This window comes from Mustela erminea, chromosome 13 (genome assembly GCF_009829155.1).
Source record: "Mustela erminea isolate mMusErm1 chromosome 13, mMusErm1.Pri, whole genome shotgun sequence".
NCBI classification, from domain to species: domain Eukaryota; kingdom Metazoa; phylum Chordata; class Mammalia; order Carnivora; family Mustelidae; genus Mustela; species Mustela erminea.
Genome location: NC_045626.1, coordinates 14510045 through 14524539, shown reverse-complemented (window position 1 = coordinate 14524539; position 14495 = coordinate 14510045). Strand labels below are relative to the sequence as shown.

At 43.7% G+C, this 14495-nt stretch overlaps 1 protein-coding gene across 4 annotated transcripts in view; it reads left to right on the top strand.

Annotated features, from left to right (window-relative positions):
- The window catches only part of CDH20 (cadherin 20), a 203072-nt gene extending 189032 nt beyond the window's left edge, over positions 1-14040 (top strand). For all 4 annotated transcript variants that reach the window (XM_032310722.1, XM_032310721.1, XM_032310723.1 and 1 more), the window contains 3 exons: positions 3087-3204; positions 7979-8230; positions 12429-14040. In XM_032310722.1, coding sequence (XP_032166613.1) covers positions 3087-3204; positions 7979-8230; positions 12429-12934 — 876 coding nt within the window. In that variant the 3' untranslated portion in view covers positions 12935-14040. The remainder of the gene's footprint in view (positions 1-3086; positions 3205-7978; positions 8231-12428) is intronic.
- The last annotated feature ends 455 nt before the right edge of the window (positions 14041-14495 follow it).

Below are 14495 nucleotides of genomic sequence, written 5' to 3'. Positions count from 1 at the left end.
AGATCCAGAAACAGCAATAGTTACTATGCTATGGTAGCTGAGTTTTGAATGAGGGGGTTTGAACCTGTATTTTAACAATTTTTGTTTTGTAGTATAACAATTTCATATATACTATATAAAGCATAACATAAAATGTTGTTTTATAAGATCTTATAACAAATATACATGATGAAGCTAATTATTAATCTACATTATAAAGAAGGTTAAAAAGCAGCACATTAATTAAAGCTCCTCTCCCCCAGAAAACGAAGCACTTACTTTCTTAAAGGTCTTCAGAATAGAAGTTGCATTCTGACAGGTCAATAGCACTTTTAACTACCTATCCTGGGTTTCAGGTTTTGTTTTGTTTTTTTTTTTTTAAGGATTTATTTATTTATTATTTAGAAAGAGAGTATGGCTGGTATATGCAAGTGGGAGGAGGGGAGAGGGAGAGGGTGAGGTGAGAGAGAATTCCAAGTCCGCTCCCTACTGAGCACAGAGCTTCACACACGACTCAACCTCAGGACCCAAAATTCATGACCTGAGCTGAAACCAAGAGTCAGACACTCAACTACCTGAGCCACCCAGGTGCCCCTAACTACCTCTTTTGGTTTTGAAGCACATGCACACATCTGCCATTTCTAAATACATTCTTTTTTTTTTTTTTTTTTTTAGGTTTTATTCATTCATTTGAGAGAAACAGATCAGGATTGGGGGTGATGTGGGGGGAGGAAGCAGGGGGGAGGGAAAGGGACAGGCAGACTCTGTACTGAAAGCAGAGACCAACACAGGACTCGATCCCAAGACCCCAAGACTGAGTCAGATGTTTAACTGACTGAGCCACTCAGACCCCAAGACTGAGTCAGATGTTTAACCGACTAAGCCACCCACCCTTCCAAATACACCTTTTAATGGCCTATCAGACAGTCCTTTACAGCACAGTTTATTTTGTGGCTTAAAGATCACGTCATGGGCCACAAGTCTGTCACATTTATCATCCTTAGCCCAAGATACTAAAAATCCTACCCCTTGATTTCGGCTCTGGGACATACTTTAAAGGTTTTCGAAAGCACACAGCTCAGTAGGCATGTCTGGTTTATAGCGCATCAGGCCTCCTTGTGTTAGATGTGTCACATACTGTGGTCAGCTGTGTGTCTGCTGAGTCGGGAAATGTGCTGGCCTCTCAGCAAGCAGCCAAGAAGAAGGCCCATAAAGAAATCAGATGACCTACCTGGCGATGGCTGAAAGCAGAATGAAACCAGCTGAGCCAAATATTGCATGGCAAGTGGGACTGAGAATGAAATCTGACTTACCAGGAGAGTGGAGGGCAGGAGCACAGGCCATTGTGTTCCCAACTATTGCAACCAAATTTGCCATAAAAAAAAAAAAAAAATCCAGACCCCAGAAACGAACCCAGCAAAGCAGTGCCTTTGCTCACTCATTCTTTAAAAACCCTGTAACTGACCCCTGATGCACCGGCAGGAGTGTCAAGTCTACAGGGCCGGTCCTCTGCCTCAAGCCCCCATCTCGCTAATATGTGTATAATTTTACAGGTCAGATATTCTGAAAAGACTTACCCAACTATGTACTTCATTATACACAATCACCTATTTTTTAAAAGATTTTATTTATTATTTTTTGTCAGACAGATATCATAAGCAGGCAGAGAGGCAGGCAGGAGGTGGGGGATCAGGCTCCCCGCCGAGCAGAGAGCCCGACGTGGGTCTCGATCCCAGGACCCTGGGATCACACATGAGCCAAAGGCAGAGGCTTTAACCCACTGAGCCACCCAGGCGCCTCCATAATCACCTATTTTTAACATTCGTCAAGAAATATGTTTCGTCAGAGCACCTGAGTGGCACAGTTGGTTAAGTGTTTGCCTTTGGCTCAAGTCATGATCCCAGGATCCTGGGATTGAGCTCCGTGTCGGGCTCCCTGCCGTGTGGGATGCCTGCTTCTCCCTCTCCCTCTGTCTACCCCTCCCCTTGCTTATGCTCTCTCTCTCACGCTGTCAAATAAATAAAATCTTTTTTTAAAAAATTTTTTAAAAAGAAATGTTTTGTCATTATGTGTGTGACACTATGGGCAAGATGGAAAGCACAGGACTTGTCTCAGGAAAGTACAGGACTTGCCTGAACCACCCAGGCACCCCTTTTGCAGCATTTTTTTTTTTTTTTAATCATGGCCTTCATAACCTTCATGACAAACTACTACTTTGAAAAGCACTGTGGAAAAGGCAAAGTTTGAGCCAAAAGAGCTCAGAGAAAACCATCGCTTCTTTGGTACTCCTCAACCCCAAGCTCTGCTTCTGACTCTACTCTGTTCCATACATCCCACTGTAGGTCTTGGGCTCTACACCTTTCCTAGCTCCTCTTCCCAGCCACCAAAAAGCAACAGCCTTGTGACCCAACCCCTCCCATCTGTGTTCCATTAACCTGACACAGGAGATTTCTCTCCTAGGTATTGGCAATTTTTTTTTTAAATTTTATTTCTCTATTTGACAGAGAAAGAGAGACAGGGAGAGAGGGTACACAAGCAGGGGGAGTGAGAGAGGGAGAAGCAGGCCTCCTGCTGAGCTCGATCCCAGGACTCCAGGATCATGACCCAAGCGGAAGGCAGATGCTTAACAACTAAGCCACCCAGGCACCCCCTTGTATTGGTCATTTTTAAGTAGAGGCTTCTCAAAGATAGCAAACTGACCCTGAAAATATTCACCCAAATGATGAGGTTAAGTAGGTGAGGCGGGAGAATGAAAAAGTGGGAGACAAGCAGGAACCTGGAGCATCTCACAGCTCTTTAAGCCAATCTTCTATTTAGATTGCTTTAAAATGACTAGCGTTGGTGTGGGAATTTGTTACGGTGAGGCTTCACCCCAGAGGTATTCAGGTAACATTCACCATGTACCTGTCAATGTATTCAGGCCCAACAATAAAGACCAAATACAATCCTGAGTTGTGTGATGGTACGGGGTACTTTCCATAAGTTTCAGGATGTCCTTCTCATCAGGGAAAACAATCCACTATTGGATTTCAGGGTTTAGGATCTCGCCAAGCCCTGAAGATTATTCTTTCAACCCTGATTCATACGATTTCATGTCACTCCCACAGCTGATCCAGACAGTGAGTGCAGTGGACCAAGACGACCCACACAGTGGCCAGCACTTCTACTACAGCTTGGCTCCAGAGGCTGCTAACAACCCCAACTTCACCATTAGGGACAACCAAGGTAATGGGGGGACAGGAACCTACCAATGCTTTCTTATAGCTTGGGCTGGATACTTTTGGTCACTATACCATGCAAACAGTGTCAAAGGTCACCTGCTCTTCAGTAGCAGTGGGGACATTCAATGCTAATTTGTAATTTTTAAAAGTTTTATTTCAAAAAAAGATAAAAATTTAAATTAAAAAAAGTTTTGTTTCAACAGATCAAAGACAATGTCCTCTGCTGATTCTGAAACTTTTAGTTCACCAGTTCACAAATGTTTTAGAGTTGGCGCTGTGTGAGGCAGTGCCAGGCAAAAGCTTTCCCTCATTGCCATAGATAACAGCCATGTCTGTATGCTCTATAACTATAGGAAGAATCTGAGAAAAACGGTAGAAATTGAACTAGATAAAGAGAAAAACCTGAGGGAACATTTCTGACCAAGCATCAAAGGGGATAGCGGTGAAAAGCTCCCAGAACAAAAGGGAGAAAAGGCTAAGATGACAAAGGACAAACATAGGATCACAAAGTGTAGCTTGGCACTGAAACAACTCTATTACTTTATAATGATTTTTAAAAGACAGAGCCAGGTGGGGTTTCTTATTCCAGAAAGCACTCCCCACTACAACTTGGCTGGAAGGGAATTCTAGACCCCTCTTGTGCAGTAAGCATTCTGATCAGCTAAGAAATGTATAGACCTAGCACAGTCTTCATTAGGCACAGACGGGAAAAGGAGGGACTTTTGTTCTCTCATCAAATGATTTTCAAAGAAAGATCAGAAAAAAAATCACTTAAATCTGTCAAGTGAACCCCTTCTGTTGCTAACTCTGCTACGTGCTGTCTGACCTTGGGGAGAGAGGTCATCACTTCTCTGGGCCCTACTAGCCTCATTCTTATTCCAGTTCTAAAGTACTAATTGCTGGGGCACCTGGGAGGCTCAGTCTTTAAGCGGCTGCTTTGCTTTCAACTCAGGTCATAATCCCAGGGTCCAGGGATCGAGCTCCCCATCAAGCCCTGCATTGGGCTCCTTGCTCGGCGGGAGGCCTGCTTCTCCCTCTCCCACTCCCCCCTGCTTGTGTTCCCTCTCTTGCTGTGCCTCCCTCTCCCCATCAAATAAATAAAATCTTTAAAAATAAAATAAAATACTAATTGTTACTGTGTAACATCTAAACAAAGGGAAACAAAAAGTCATGATTATGCCTGCCTGGTCTTAGTCTCAAACATCACTTATTTGAGACTTAAGTATTAATTCAACCCCACATGATACTCTGCCATTAACATTTGAGACTATTAAACCTGTTTTCTTTTAAATGTAAAACATCCCTCCAAATCTTTCCTTTAACCTTCTACATGTTGTCATAAAATCACTCTGATAATTCTAGAAGGGAGGGTAATACAAATCGTAACAACAGAACTACAACAATTAAAAATCCTGATCTTTTTATTGGGTCAAATTTTGAGCTATTCATTTACCTGCTTCACAGGGAAATCTTTCCTACAAAAAGTAGTTCAGCCCCCTCCAGACAGGTTTCACAGTGGAAACCAGGAGCCGGGGAGGGGGGGTGGAATATTACATTATACTCTTTCTTCAAATTTTCACTGAAGTGTCACTCTATGCCTTCACTCCGATATTTATCAGAATCAACAAGAAAACAATATGCAGCAAAATGCCACAAATTTTTTAAAGATGACTTTGGATACCAATTCACGGAGCCAATGCTTTAAAAAGATGGGCCACGGGAGTATGATGACTAGAAAAAGAAATGAGTCATTTCTTGGAAGGTTTTCCAAAACAAAAGTCAGCACATCTTCAGTAGAAAGGATGAACTCTTAATCTCCACATGACAATTTATCCCATGAGTATTTTCTATGGAGGCTCATTTAAAAAATTGACCAGCATCGATTTGGTGGATCTGCTGTCAGGACCCCAACTCCCATGCCCAAAACATCTCTTTTTATAAACACCACAAGGCACTATCTCAAGTAGAGCCTTCCTTACTTTTTTTTTTTTTAATCCACAAAGCATTATTAAAAGGACTGTGTGTATGTAGCATTTTGCAGTTTCAGACACATTTTTCCCATACTTTTCTTTATTTGATATTTATAATAACCCTCGAAGGTTTCGATGAAGTTACTAATCCCTCTGATTCTCGTTGTCTCAGATAAGGAAAGAAGGCAAATGGGCCACAATCAGAAAGTGAGTAAGCATTATGGCTAGGACTGGAAGATGGGGCCTGTTTTAGCCACACACACACACACACACACACACACACACACACACGTGCGCGCTTGAAAGAAAAAGGTTTTGTGTCACCTTGGAAACAAATACTGTTTCCAAATGGTTTACTCAAGCCCTACTCATCATATTCAACAAAAACTCTGCAAGTGGCTACTGCAAGTTGCCAGAACCCTTCCAAGACTAAAGTCAGCAAGGCAACACTCTGATCTTTTTTCTTTTTCTTTAACCTTAAATAATTCTGAGATCAAGAAACATGATGTATAGTACTTAATTAAATGATGATGTAATACTTTTATGAAATTCTGCTCTGGTGAAGCTTTCTAAAAGTCTTTCAACCCAGCCTCAATTAAACTGAAAAAAGTAAAATAGATTTCTGTTTGAGAAAAACTTGGTTTCTGAAAAAACAAGACTAACACTGTAAAACAGAATACTATTTAGCTACTAAATCTGGAAAAACAGAAAAATGGGTGGGTTGTACAGTAGGTAGAAATATAATCCTCAGATGGGCAAGCAGAGGGCCTGTACCAAAGCAGGAAAGGATTTCCACTGGCTGGATAATTTTCAAGAGTTAACATCACTATACCAAATAACAAATAACAGCAAAATGGAAGAAATGTATACTTGGAGTCCAAGAACAGAGCTCAAATCTCAGCTCTGCTACTAAGTTAGTAACTTTGAACAAATTTCATCACTTTCTCTAGGCCTTAACTCACCTGTATAAAAGGGTCAGATTATCACTATCTCATCAAATGTGAAAATGAAATGAGATGCTGTGCACTTAAGCACTCAGTAAACAATCACCGATATCGTGAAAAGGCAGGGCAAGGAGGAAGGAGAAAAGCTAACAAAGGGATAACGTATCCATCAGAATAAGCTAGCCTATGCTGAGGAACAAATGACTGCAAAATTCCAGTGGTTTAACACAACTAAAATTAGTTTCTAACTCACATAAAACCAGCTGTGGGTCTGAGCAACAAGGACAGCTGGTGTCCATGCAGCTCAGTGTCCCAGGCTGCCTGGCTCTCCATCTTAAACGTTCTTGTATAGTATTCCACCGAGGCAAGAGAACACAGAGAAACACGTATCAGCTGTTAAATTCTTCTGCCTGGAAGTGATGCAAATTGTTTTGCTCATTTTTCATTATCAAAAGCAAATCATATAGGGCGCCTGGGTGGCTCAGTGGATTAAGCCGCTGCCTTCGGCTCAGGTCATGATCTCAGGGTCCTGGGATCGAGTCCCGCATCGGGCTCTCTGCTCAGCAGGGAGCCTGCTTCCCTCTCTCTCTCTCTGCCTGCCTCTCTGTCTACTGTGATCTCTCTCTGTCAAATAAATAAATAAAATCTTTAAAAAAAAAAAAAAAAAGCAAATCATATAGACATGCCAAAATTAAAGAGGGCAGAAAAGTATAATCCTTTAATATGTCCAAGAAGGGAAGGAGAACCAGAAATATTGATAATAATGTTTACTTTGGTTAGGCTCTCAGAAGTTTTTGTGAAGTTCTAGACTCTTCCTTGTAAAATGTAAACCCCATGGACCTTCCCTGTTGATGTCAGCTTTGAGAGTCACTGCTTGCATGTCCTATCACATCTCTACACTTTTCCTCTACTGAAAATGATCTGAACTTTGCAAAAAAATATATGACTTGTAATTCCAACCCATTGGAAGAAACTTGAAAACAAAGATTAAAAAAATAAAAGATCCTAGAACATTACATTAGGCAAATATAAATATAAATACACAGACACACACGACCTTTAAGAAAACACATCAAATAATTTTGCTACTTCCCTTTAAAACTGGAGGGAAAAAAACTAGTATTGCCGATCAGGAATGAATTTCTCCAAGTTCTTATTAACTGTGTCCCCTCAGACCACAAGTAAGGGGAAATAACAGGGTGTGTCACGTGATTAGGGGATTTCAAACAAGCTTCCGCTAAATGAGCAGTTTCTTCAGAAAGCACAGAAGGAGTTGGTGACTGCTTTCAGAGGTGTAAAAGAAAACAGCCAAAGACGTGACTTCCAGTGAAAGTGGCAAAAATAAGCAATCTGCCACAGCCAAGTGGGCTCCTCAGCATTCTTTTCCTGGAGGCACAAAGCAGCCCCAGGGCCTTGGAAAGCTGCTGAGCGGGGGAACAAGCAGGGACGGGGGAACAAGCAGGGACCGCAAGTGGCCAGTGATTGTTCATTCCTATCAAGCTTTCACAGGAACATTCCAGTTAGATCTGAAGTCTAACAGTTCGCCCTTGGCACTTTATGTCACAAAGGGTAAAACAGACTCTCAAAAAGGGTTTCTCTCTTAGGCCCCAGGGCTTTGCCTAGAAGCAGAGCAAAAAAGTCCGTGGTTTTGGAATCCACATGCTGATCCAGACAAAGCAGAGGGGGCGCTGGGTAGCCCCTCCAGGGACTGTCTGCCGCTCCCTCTCCGCCCTTCCCACTCCCACCCCTGCCCCCTTGCTCTCCTCAATCTAAGAGATTGATCGACTTACTGGGTTCTTCCTTTTTCTTTCCTCCCGCTTTTCCACTCCCTTTTTCCAACTCCTACATCCCCTGTCTTCTTCAGACAACACCGCCCGGATTCTCACCAGGAGGTCTGGCTTCCGGCAGCAGGAGCAGAGCGTCTTCTACCTGCCCATCCTGATAGCGGACAGTGGGCAGCCGGCGCTGAGCAGCACAGGCACGCTGACCATCCAGGTGTGCACCTGCGGCGACGACGGCCACGTCCTCTCCTGCAGCCCCGAGGCCTACATGCTCCCTGTCAGTTTGAGCCGGGGCGCCCTCATCGCCATCCTGGCCTGCATCTTCGTCCTCTTAGGTGAGCAAGGGGCCCCCTTCTTTTCTGTGGGGTCCCGTAAGCGCTTACTTGGCTACCATTCTAACACAGCTGTTCAGAACCCGTTTTCTACGCCATGCTTCTTGAAAAGGTGGTAGAGTAAGGCTGGGAAAGAATAAAGAAACTGAAGGTAGGGTGCCTGGGTGGCAGTTGGTTAAGCAACTGCCTTCAGCTCAGGTGGTGATCCCAGAGTGCCAGGATCAAGTCCCGCATCAGGATCCCAGCTCCTCGGGGAGAAGCCTACTTCTCCCGCTGACCTTCTCCTGTCTCATGTTCTCCCTCTATCTCCCTCTCTCTCTCTCCCTCTAATAAATAAATAAAATCTTTTAAATATATGTATAGAGAGAAAGAATTTATATATATATATATTTAGAGAGAGAGAGAGCGAGAGAGAGAACGAACCTGAAGATAAGTCCTTCCTTCAAGGAAGTCATTGCCTCTTTGGCCAAATCAAAGCAAATACATTTATCAAGCATCTGCTATGGGCCAGGGTACCATTCCAGGTGCTGGGATTAATAAGACAGACACATCTCAGCCTTCACAAAGCTTACTTCAGAGCAAAGCAAGTTCATTTTGACACCACAGAACCAACACGACAATTTTGGGCAGGATATGATAAACACCTCTTCTGACCCCTTCATTTCACAGAAGTAGTAGCTAAATCACAAAGAGAGAGTGACAGGCCCAAGGCAAAATGTCAGAGGCAGAGGCAGAAGTGAAATGCAGAGACCCTGCACTATTCATCCCTGTATCTGAGTGGCAAGGCTCTTTTCCTAAGTGTTCATGCCCCAAACTCTGGAGGTGGTAGGTGTTAAGGAGAAGAGAAGAAGGACAGGGTATCCTGAAGGGACAGGAGACAAGGCTGGGTGCCATTTTATAGAAGGTGGTCAGGGAAGGCCTCCCTGATAATAAGACCTTTGAGCAGATACTTTAAAGAAGTGAGAGTGAACCCCGTGGCTCTCTGGGGGAATAAGCTATTTGGGGGCGTTAGCACCCCTCCAAGGCACTGTGGCCATCTAACAAGGAGCAGTGACTACACAGGACCAGCGTGCCACTGCTGGTGACATAGAAAGATGCGATGACCGGCTGGTGGGAGAGCACAGGTGAGGGAGAGGATCCTTTCTTCCTCTGCTCAAATCATACAGGCAGCCACTCACCTCCTTGCTCATAAATAAGGCTATTCGAGCAATTGTTTTTGAACTCAACACTCAAAAACCAACAATAAAACACCTAAACTAACTCTAAAAACGACAAAAATATCTGTCCATATATCCCAACTCTTCTGATTAAGTAATTCATTGCACACATATTTTGCTTAGAAAAAAAGCAGACTTAGATAGTAATATCATCTAATACGAAAGAAACCCTACCGTTCTATGAGGGGAAAAGAATACAGCGCTGGGGATTTAAGTGAGAACAGACATGTGGAGATCCACGTAACCCCCTGACCCCAGGTTTACCTATGAACCAAGAAACGGAGTCAAACCGAAGACAGAACGTCCTGACTACAAAATGTCAGCCCTTCACTGAATTTCTAGGTAGGTCTGTGGAATATGCCTCTCAGAAAACATTTGCAAATACCACATGTGGTTTGATTTTGTTATTTTAGTTCAGGGCTACATGAGAAGTAATATAAATTAAGTAACTTTTCTAAATCCTCTGACCCCTAGATCAGAGAGTTGTTAGGATTTCTGGTCCCTGGCGGCACTAACACCCTCCTGCAATTCCCCGAGTGTCCACAAGATGGCAATGGGAGTCCTTGAGTGTAGGTGCCATTGAAGAAACTTGCTCGGGGGAGAAATTTCCAGCCTGCCTATTCCTACTCCTATCTTTGGAAAATGTCCACATTATAAGTTCACCCTTGCCCACAAAGAATAGAAAAAGCCATCATTACAGAAAGACCGATTTTAAAAGACTGGCACAGAGAGAGTCTCAAGCTAGAAATGGTGTGCAAGGAACAATTTACACTGTGCCTCCCAAACCCACTATGTCTTATCTTCTGAACTGTACAGAATAAACGGGTAGTTTTCACAAGCTAAACTGAGCAGAGGTTTATATGCAACTTTAGATAAAATCCTCATAGTTTTAGGCACTCTTATTTCTAAGAATGCGTATCCTAAATAAAACTTAATTCATAAAACTGAGTAAGACTGTAGTGGATTTGCCAACAAAATACTACATTTTATGGGCAATTAAATAAATATACTAATTTCAACTTTATAGGGTTTTTTTTTTTCCATGTCTCTAGTATAGATCTAATTCTTAGAAAAATCTCATGGGCCCTATGCACTGTGCTTGAAATACCTACAGATCCTCTTCTGTCAGGGAAATCTTTCAGTTGAATAGGACCATGTTTCCCAGAATCTGATTTTCAGGGCATTATCCGATACTTGTTATTTAAATCAGATTATCTAAAAAATACATTTGTATCTTATTTTGTAAGATAAAGATATCTGTAAGGTAAATATAAGATCAATCAATTCGTTAAGCTGCCTAATTCTCTAACATCAGAATTCCTTCCAGCAGATATCCAAGACTTTTCTAATTTTGCTTCCTAGCATTTTCTTAAATACCACCCCTACCATTCCAGGATCATCTGTGTGAACGTTTTTCAGTCCTCTGGGAAGAATTACCCAGTCAGCCCTGCCTCTGAAATCTCTTTGCAACACATATAACCCTATGATAGTCCTTCTCACTGCCTGACTAGTATAAATCATCTGTATTTCCTTAGATTACAAGTTTATAAGACCAAAAATCATGTCATATCAATGTTGTTTCTCTACTGTTTTGCATAGTACATAAAAAATATGATACTTGTTCACTGAGGCCCACGAACACATAATGTTCATTTAGAATCATCCCATTTATCCAGCTCTACATCCAACCAGCTCACACACCAGCCTCCCACACCCACTTTAAGCCCCCACTTCTTCAGAGCCCTATTAGACCACTCCTCCGAAATCCTGCAATCAGGTAGTCCATAAGTCGGATTTTGGCACACAGTGAAAATATACAAGAGTATGTCATTGTTTCCTGTGTTTGCCTTTTGTCACCCTAGCTATTTGGGAAACTATTAGGCATTAACATCATTTTAACTGCAATTTACAAAAAGCCCATTCTACATCCAAATGTTTTAAATCATTACCATGAATTTTTTAAGTCAATTCATAATTTTACTAGGCATACGACTGAACTCCATTTTTCTTCCCCTTGGTAAACTGCAATTTCATTCTGTAGTGTTGTCAAGCTGTTACCGTTCACCAGCTATAACAAAGCACATCAGGGAAAAAAAAAAAAAAATCAATAGCAGTTCTACAGCTAAAACCTCAACACACTTCCTGGAAAACATTTTCAGTCACAGAGATAAACAGTTCAATGGGATTATCTCTATCTCTCCTTTAAACCACAGTGACACATGGGGGGGGGGAACACCACATTTATTGGGATAAAATTTTATCCAAATCCGCAAGGGCACCTCTAACAGTGTGGTGTTTCTTTGATAACATGCGGAATTACATAAAATGTCTCTGCTCGTTCTTTTCCTTCCATGAACATCCCTGGGTCCAGACAGTCACCACTACCTCTCTAACAGAAGGCTTTCCGAGGAATCGGAGTTTATTGGAGCAATAAGCAATAAGCAATAAGCAATCGCTTATTTTATTTTAAAGAGATATAGAAAGACTAAGACTTGGGTTTATACTTAGCCTTTATGTCCCTATGCGTATGTACTAATATGTGATTCTATTTGCAGAGTGAAATCCTACTAAGATCCTAATGTCAAAAAAACAAAAAAACAAAAAAAGGGGGGGGTTCCGCCTACGTAATAAGATTCCCTCATTATCAGAAATGTATACTTGTCCTTACACGGTCAGAAGACACTGTCTGAGCCTTAGCATAGATTCCACGGAGGCCGTAGAGCTTACTGGGATTTAATTCGGGGGTGGTCGGCCACCACCTGCAAGAAAGAGAGGGCTTCACCTGCCTACAAACCCCCAGTGCGACCGCGCAGAATGAGGGAGGAGGCCGACCCTGAGGTTCAGAACACCCGAATGCCGTCTCTGGGCTCAGCGCTCAAAGACCCGGTCCCATACCTGTGGTTCCCTGGGGCCCCCTGCCGTCACGGCCCCCGCAGCCGGGTCTCCGGGGTCAAGAGCACAGCTGTCCTCTTTGTTTCCGGCAGTGCTGGTGCTGCTCATCCTGTCCATGAGGCGGCACCGGAAACAGCCGTACATCATCGACGACGACGAGAACATCCACGAGAACATCGTCCGCTACGACGACGAGGGCGGCGGCGAGGAGGACACCGAGGCCTTTGACATCGCGGCCATGTGGAACCCCCGGGAGGCGCAGGGGGGAGGCGCCCCCAAGACGCGGCAGGACATGCTGCCCGAGATCGAGAGCCTCTCCCGCTACGTGCCTCAGACGTGCGCCGTGAACAGCACGGTCCACAGCTACGTGCTGGCCAAGCTCTACGAGGCCGACATGGACCTGTGGGCCCCGCCCTTCGACTCCCTCCAGACCTACATGTTCGAGGGGGACGGCTCCGTGGCCGGGTCGCTGAGCTCCCTGCAGTCGGCCACGTCGGACTCGGAGCAAAGCTTCGACTTCTTGACGGACTGGGGGCCCCGCTTCCGGAAGCTGGCGGAGCTCTACGGGGCGTCGGAGGGGCCCGCGCCGCTGTGGTGACGGAAGCCGGGAGGCAGGCGCGCGTCCAAACGCGGACGTTCTCGGCGGCCGCGCGGCCGCGGTGCAGCCGACCACGCGAGCGAGCAATACCGTGCCGGAGAGTGAGAGGGTGAGCGGCGGCGGAGAGAGCTCTCTCTGGATCAGCTTTACTTGGTTCCGTGAAGTTAAGCAGTCGAAAGGAAACACGGGAAGAAGCGGGGGCAGAAACTCCAATATCCTTTCGTTCCTTTTTTCTTTTTCATTTTTGCGACACCGCCTTCAAGGGCTTGGAGTCCAAGGTCAAGTGATGGCGAGCTTGGCCTTTCTCTCCCATTCGCCAAGGCCTTTGTCGCTTTGTCACTCTGCCACCACTGAAGAGTTTCTGGTCTTACCTACACAGGTGGCAACTGAAGGGAAGTTTGACTCTCATATCCTTTTTCCTTTTTCCTCCCTTTTTGAAAAAATTTTTATCTTTGTTCTCCATTTAAGGGTTTTGCTGGCTCATCAGACCGCACAAACCAACCCACACAAAAGAACGCTGAAAATTTGTTACTCGGTGAAATTAACCTACTTGTCCTGGGATGGATGGAATTTCTTTTAACCCTTTTGAGACGAGGTTAAGGCGAATCAGCCTTGCATGACGGGTGGGTGGGGGATGGGAGAAGGAAGAGGCATTGACTTTGTGCTCAAGTTTAACGGCTGAACCAAGAGTTGCTGGCATTGCAGCGAAACCAACGGCATCAAGTTAGAGTGCTCTGTTCTCTCGGCTCTTGAACTGTGCCCCTGCAAAATTGTTCAGAACAAACCAGAAAATCTGCCTCTTTTGCACTGTAGATGTCTCTTCCATGTGCCAAATGTGAAGATTAGATGCTACAAATGAAAGCCAAATAAAAAGAAGTATCTGATAAAAGCATGGGTTAGAGGGCTTTCCTAATCTGTGTGAGGTCAATCCAAGGGATGTTTACATACTGTAGATAACCTACTTGAACAAAAATCAGTATTATAGAGAATAAATGGATGTAAGAAAATTACATGTATAAGTTTTGTATATTTGTTAATAATTTTGGTAATAAATATGATGTACTGCATCTCAGTACCCTAGCACTTCTTTTAATAAAAGTTAAATAGAAGGGAAAGTCTATTGCACATTTGTTTAATTGCAGAGCACGAAGATGGCCTTGTGATCTTGACCTAGCCTCAGGTTCCTGGGGCTGGAGCTGATTCATCAGGCAAAGGCACCAGGGGAGTAGTATGACGCTGTGCATTCTTTTCCAGTCACTGAACACATGAATATTGTGGTTCCAACTGTTAAACGTTTCGTGAGCACTCCTCATCCCCTCCATCTCTGAAAAGAGTAAAGGACGATTTGATGATATCAATCACGTAAAGGTGAATCACGCCCCAAATTTTTCATTTTGTGAGAGGGTTTTCCACATAGCCACCAAGGAGACAGGCCACTCTCCTACTTCTATCTCTGTTCTATTGGCAAATCAACTATGTACAAACGAATACAAATATATATCAAATCTGTACAGCTCACCAAGACTGGATGAGTTCACAGAAGGCAGGGACCATATTTTAT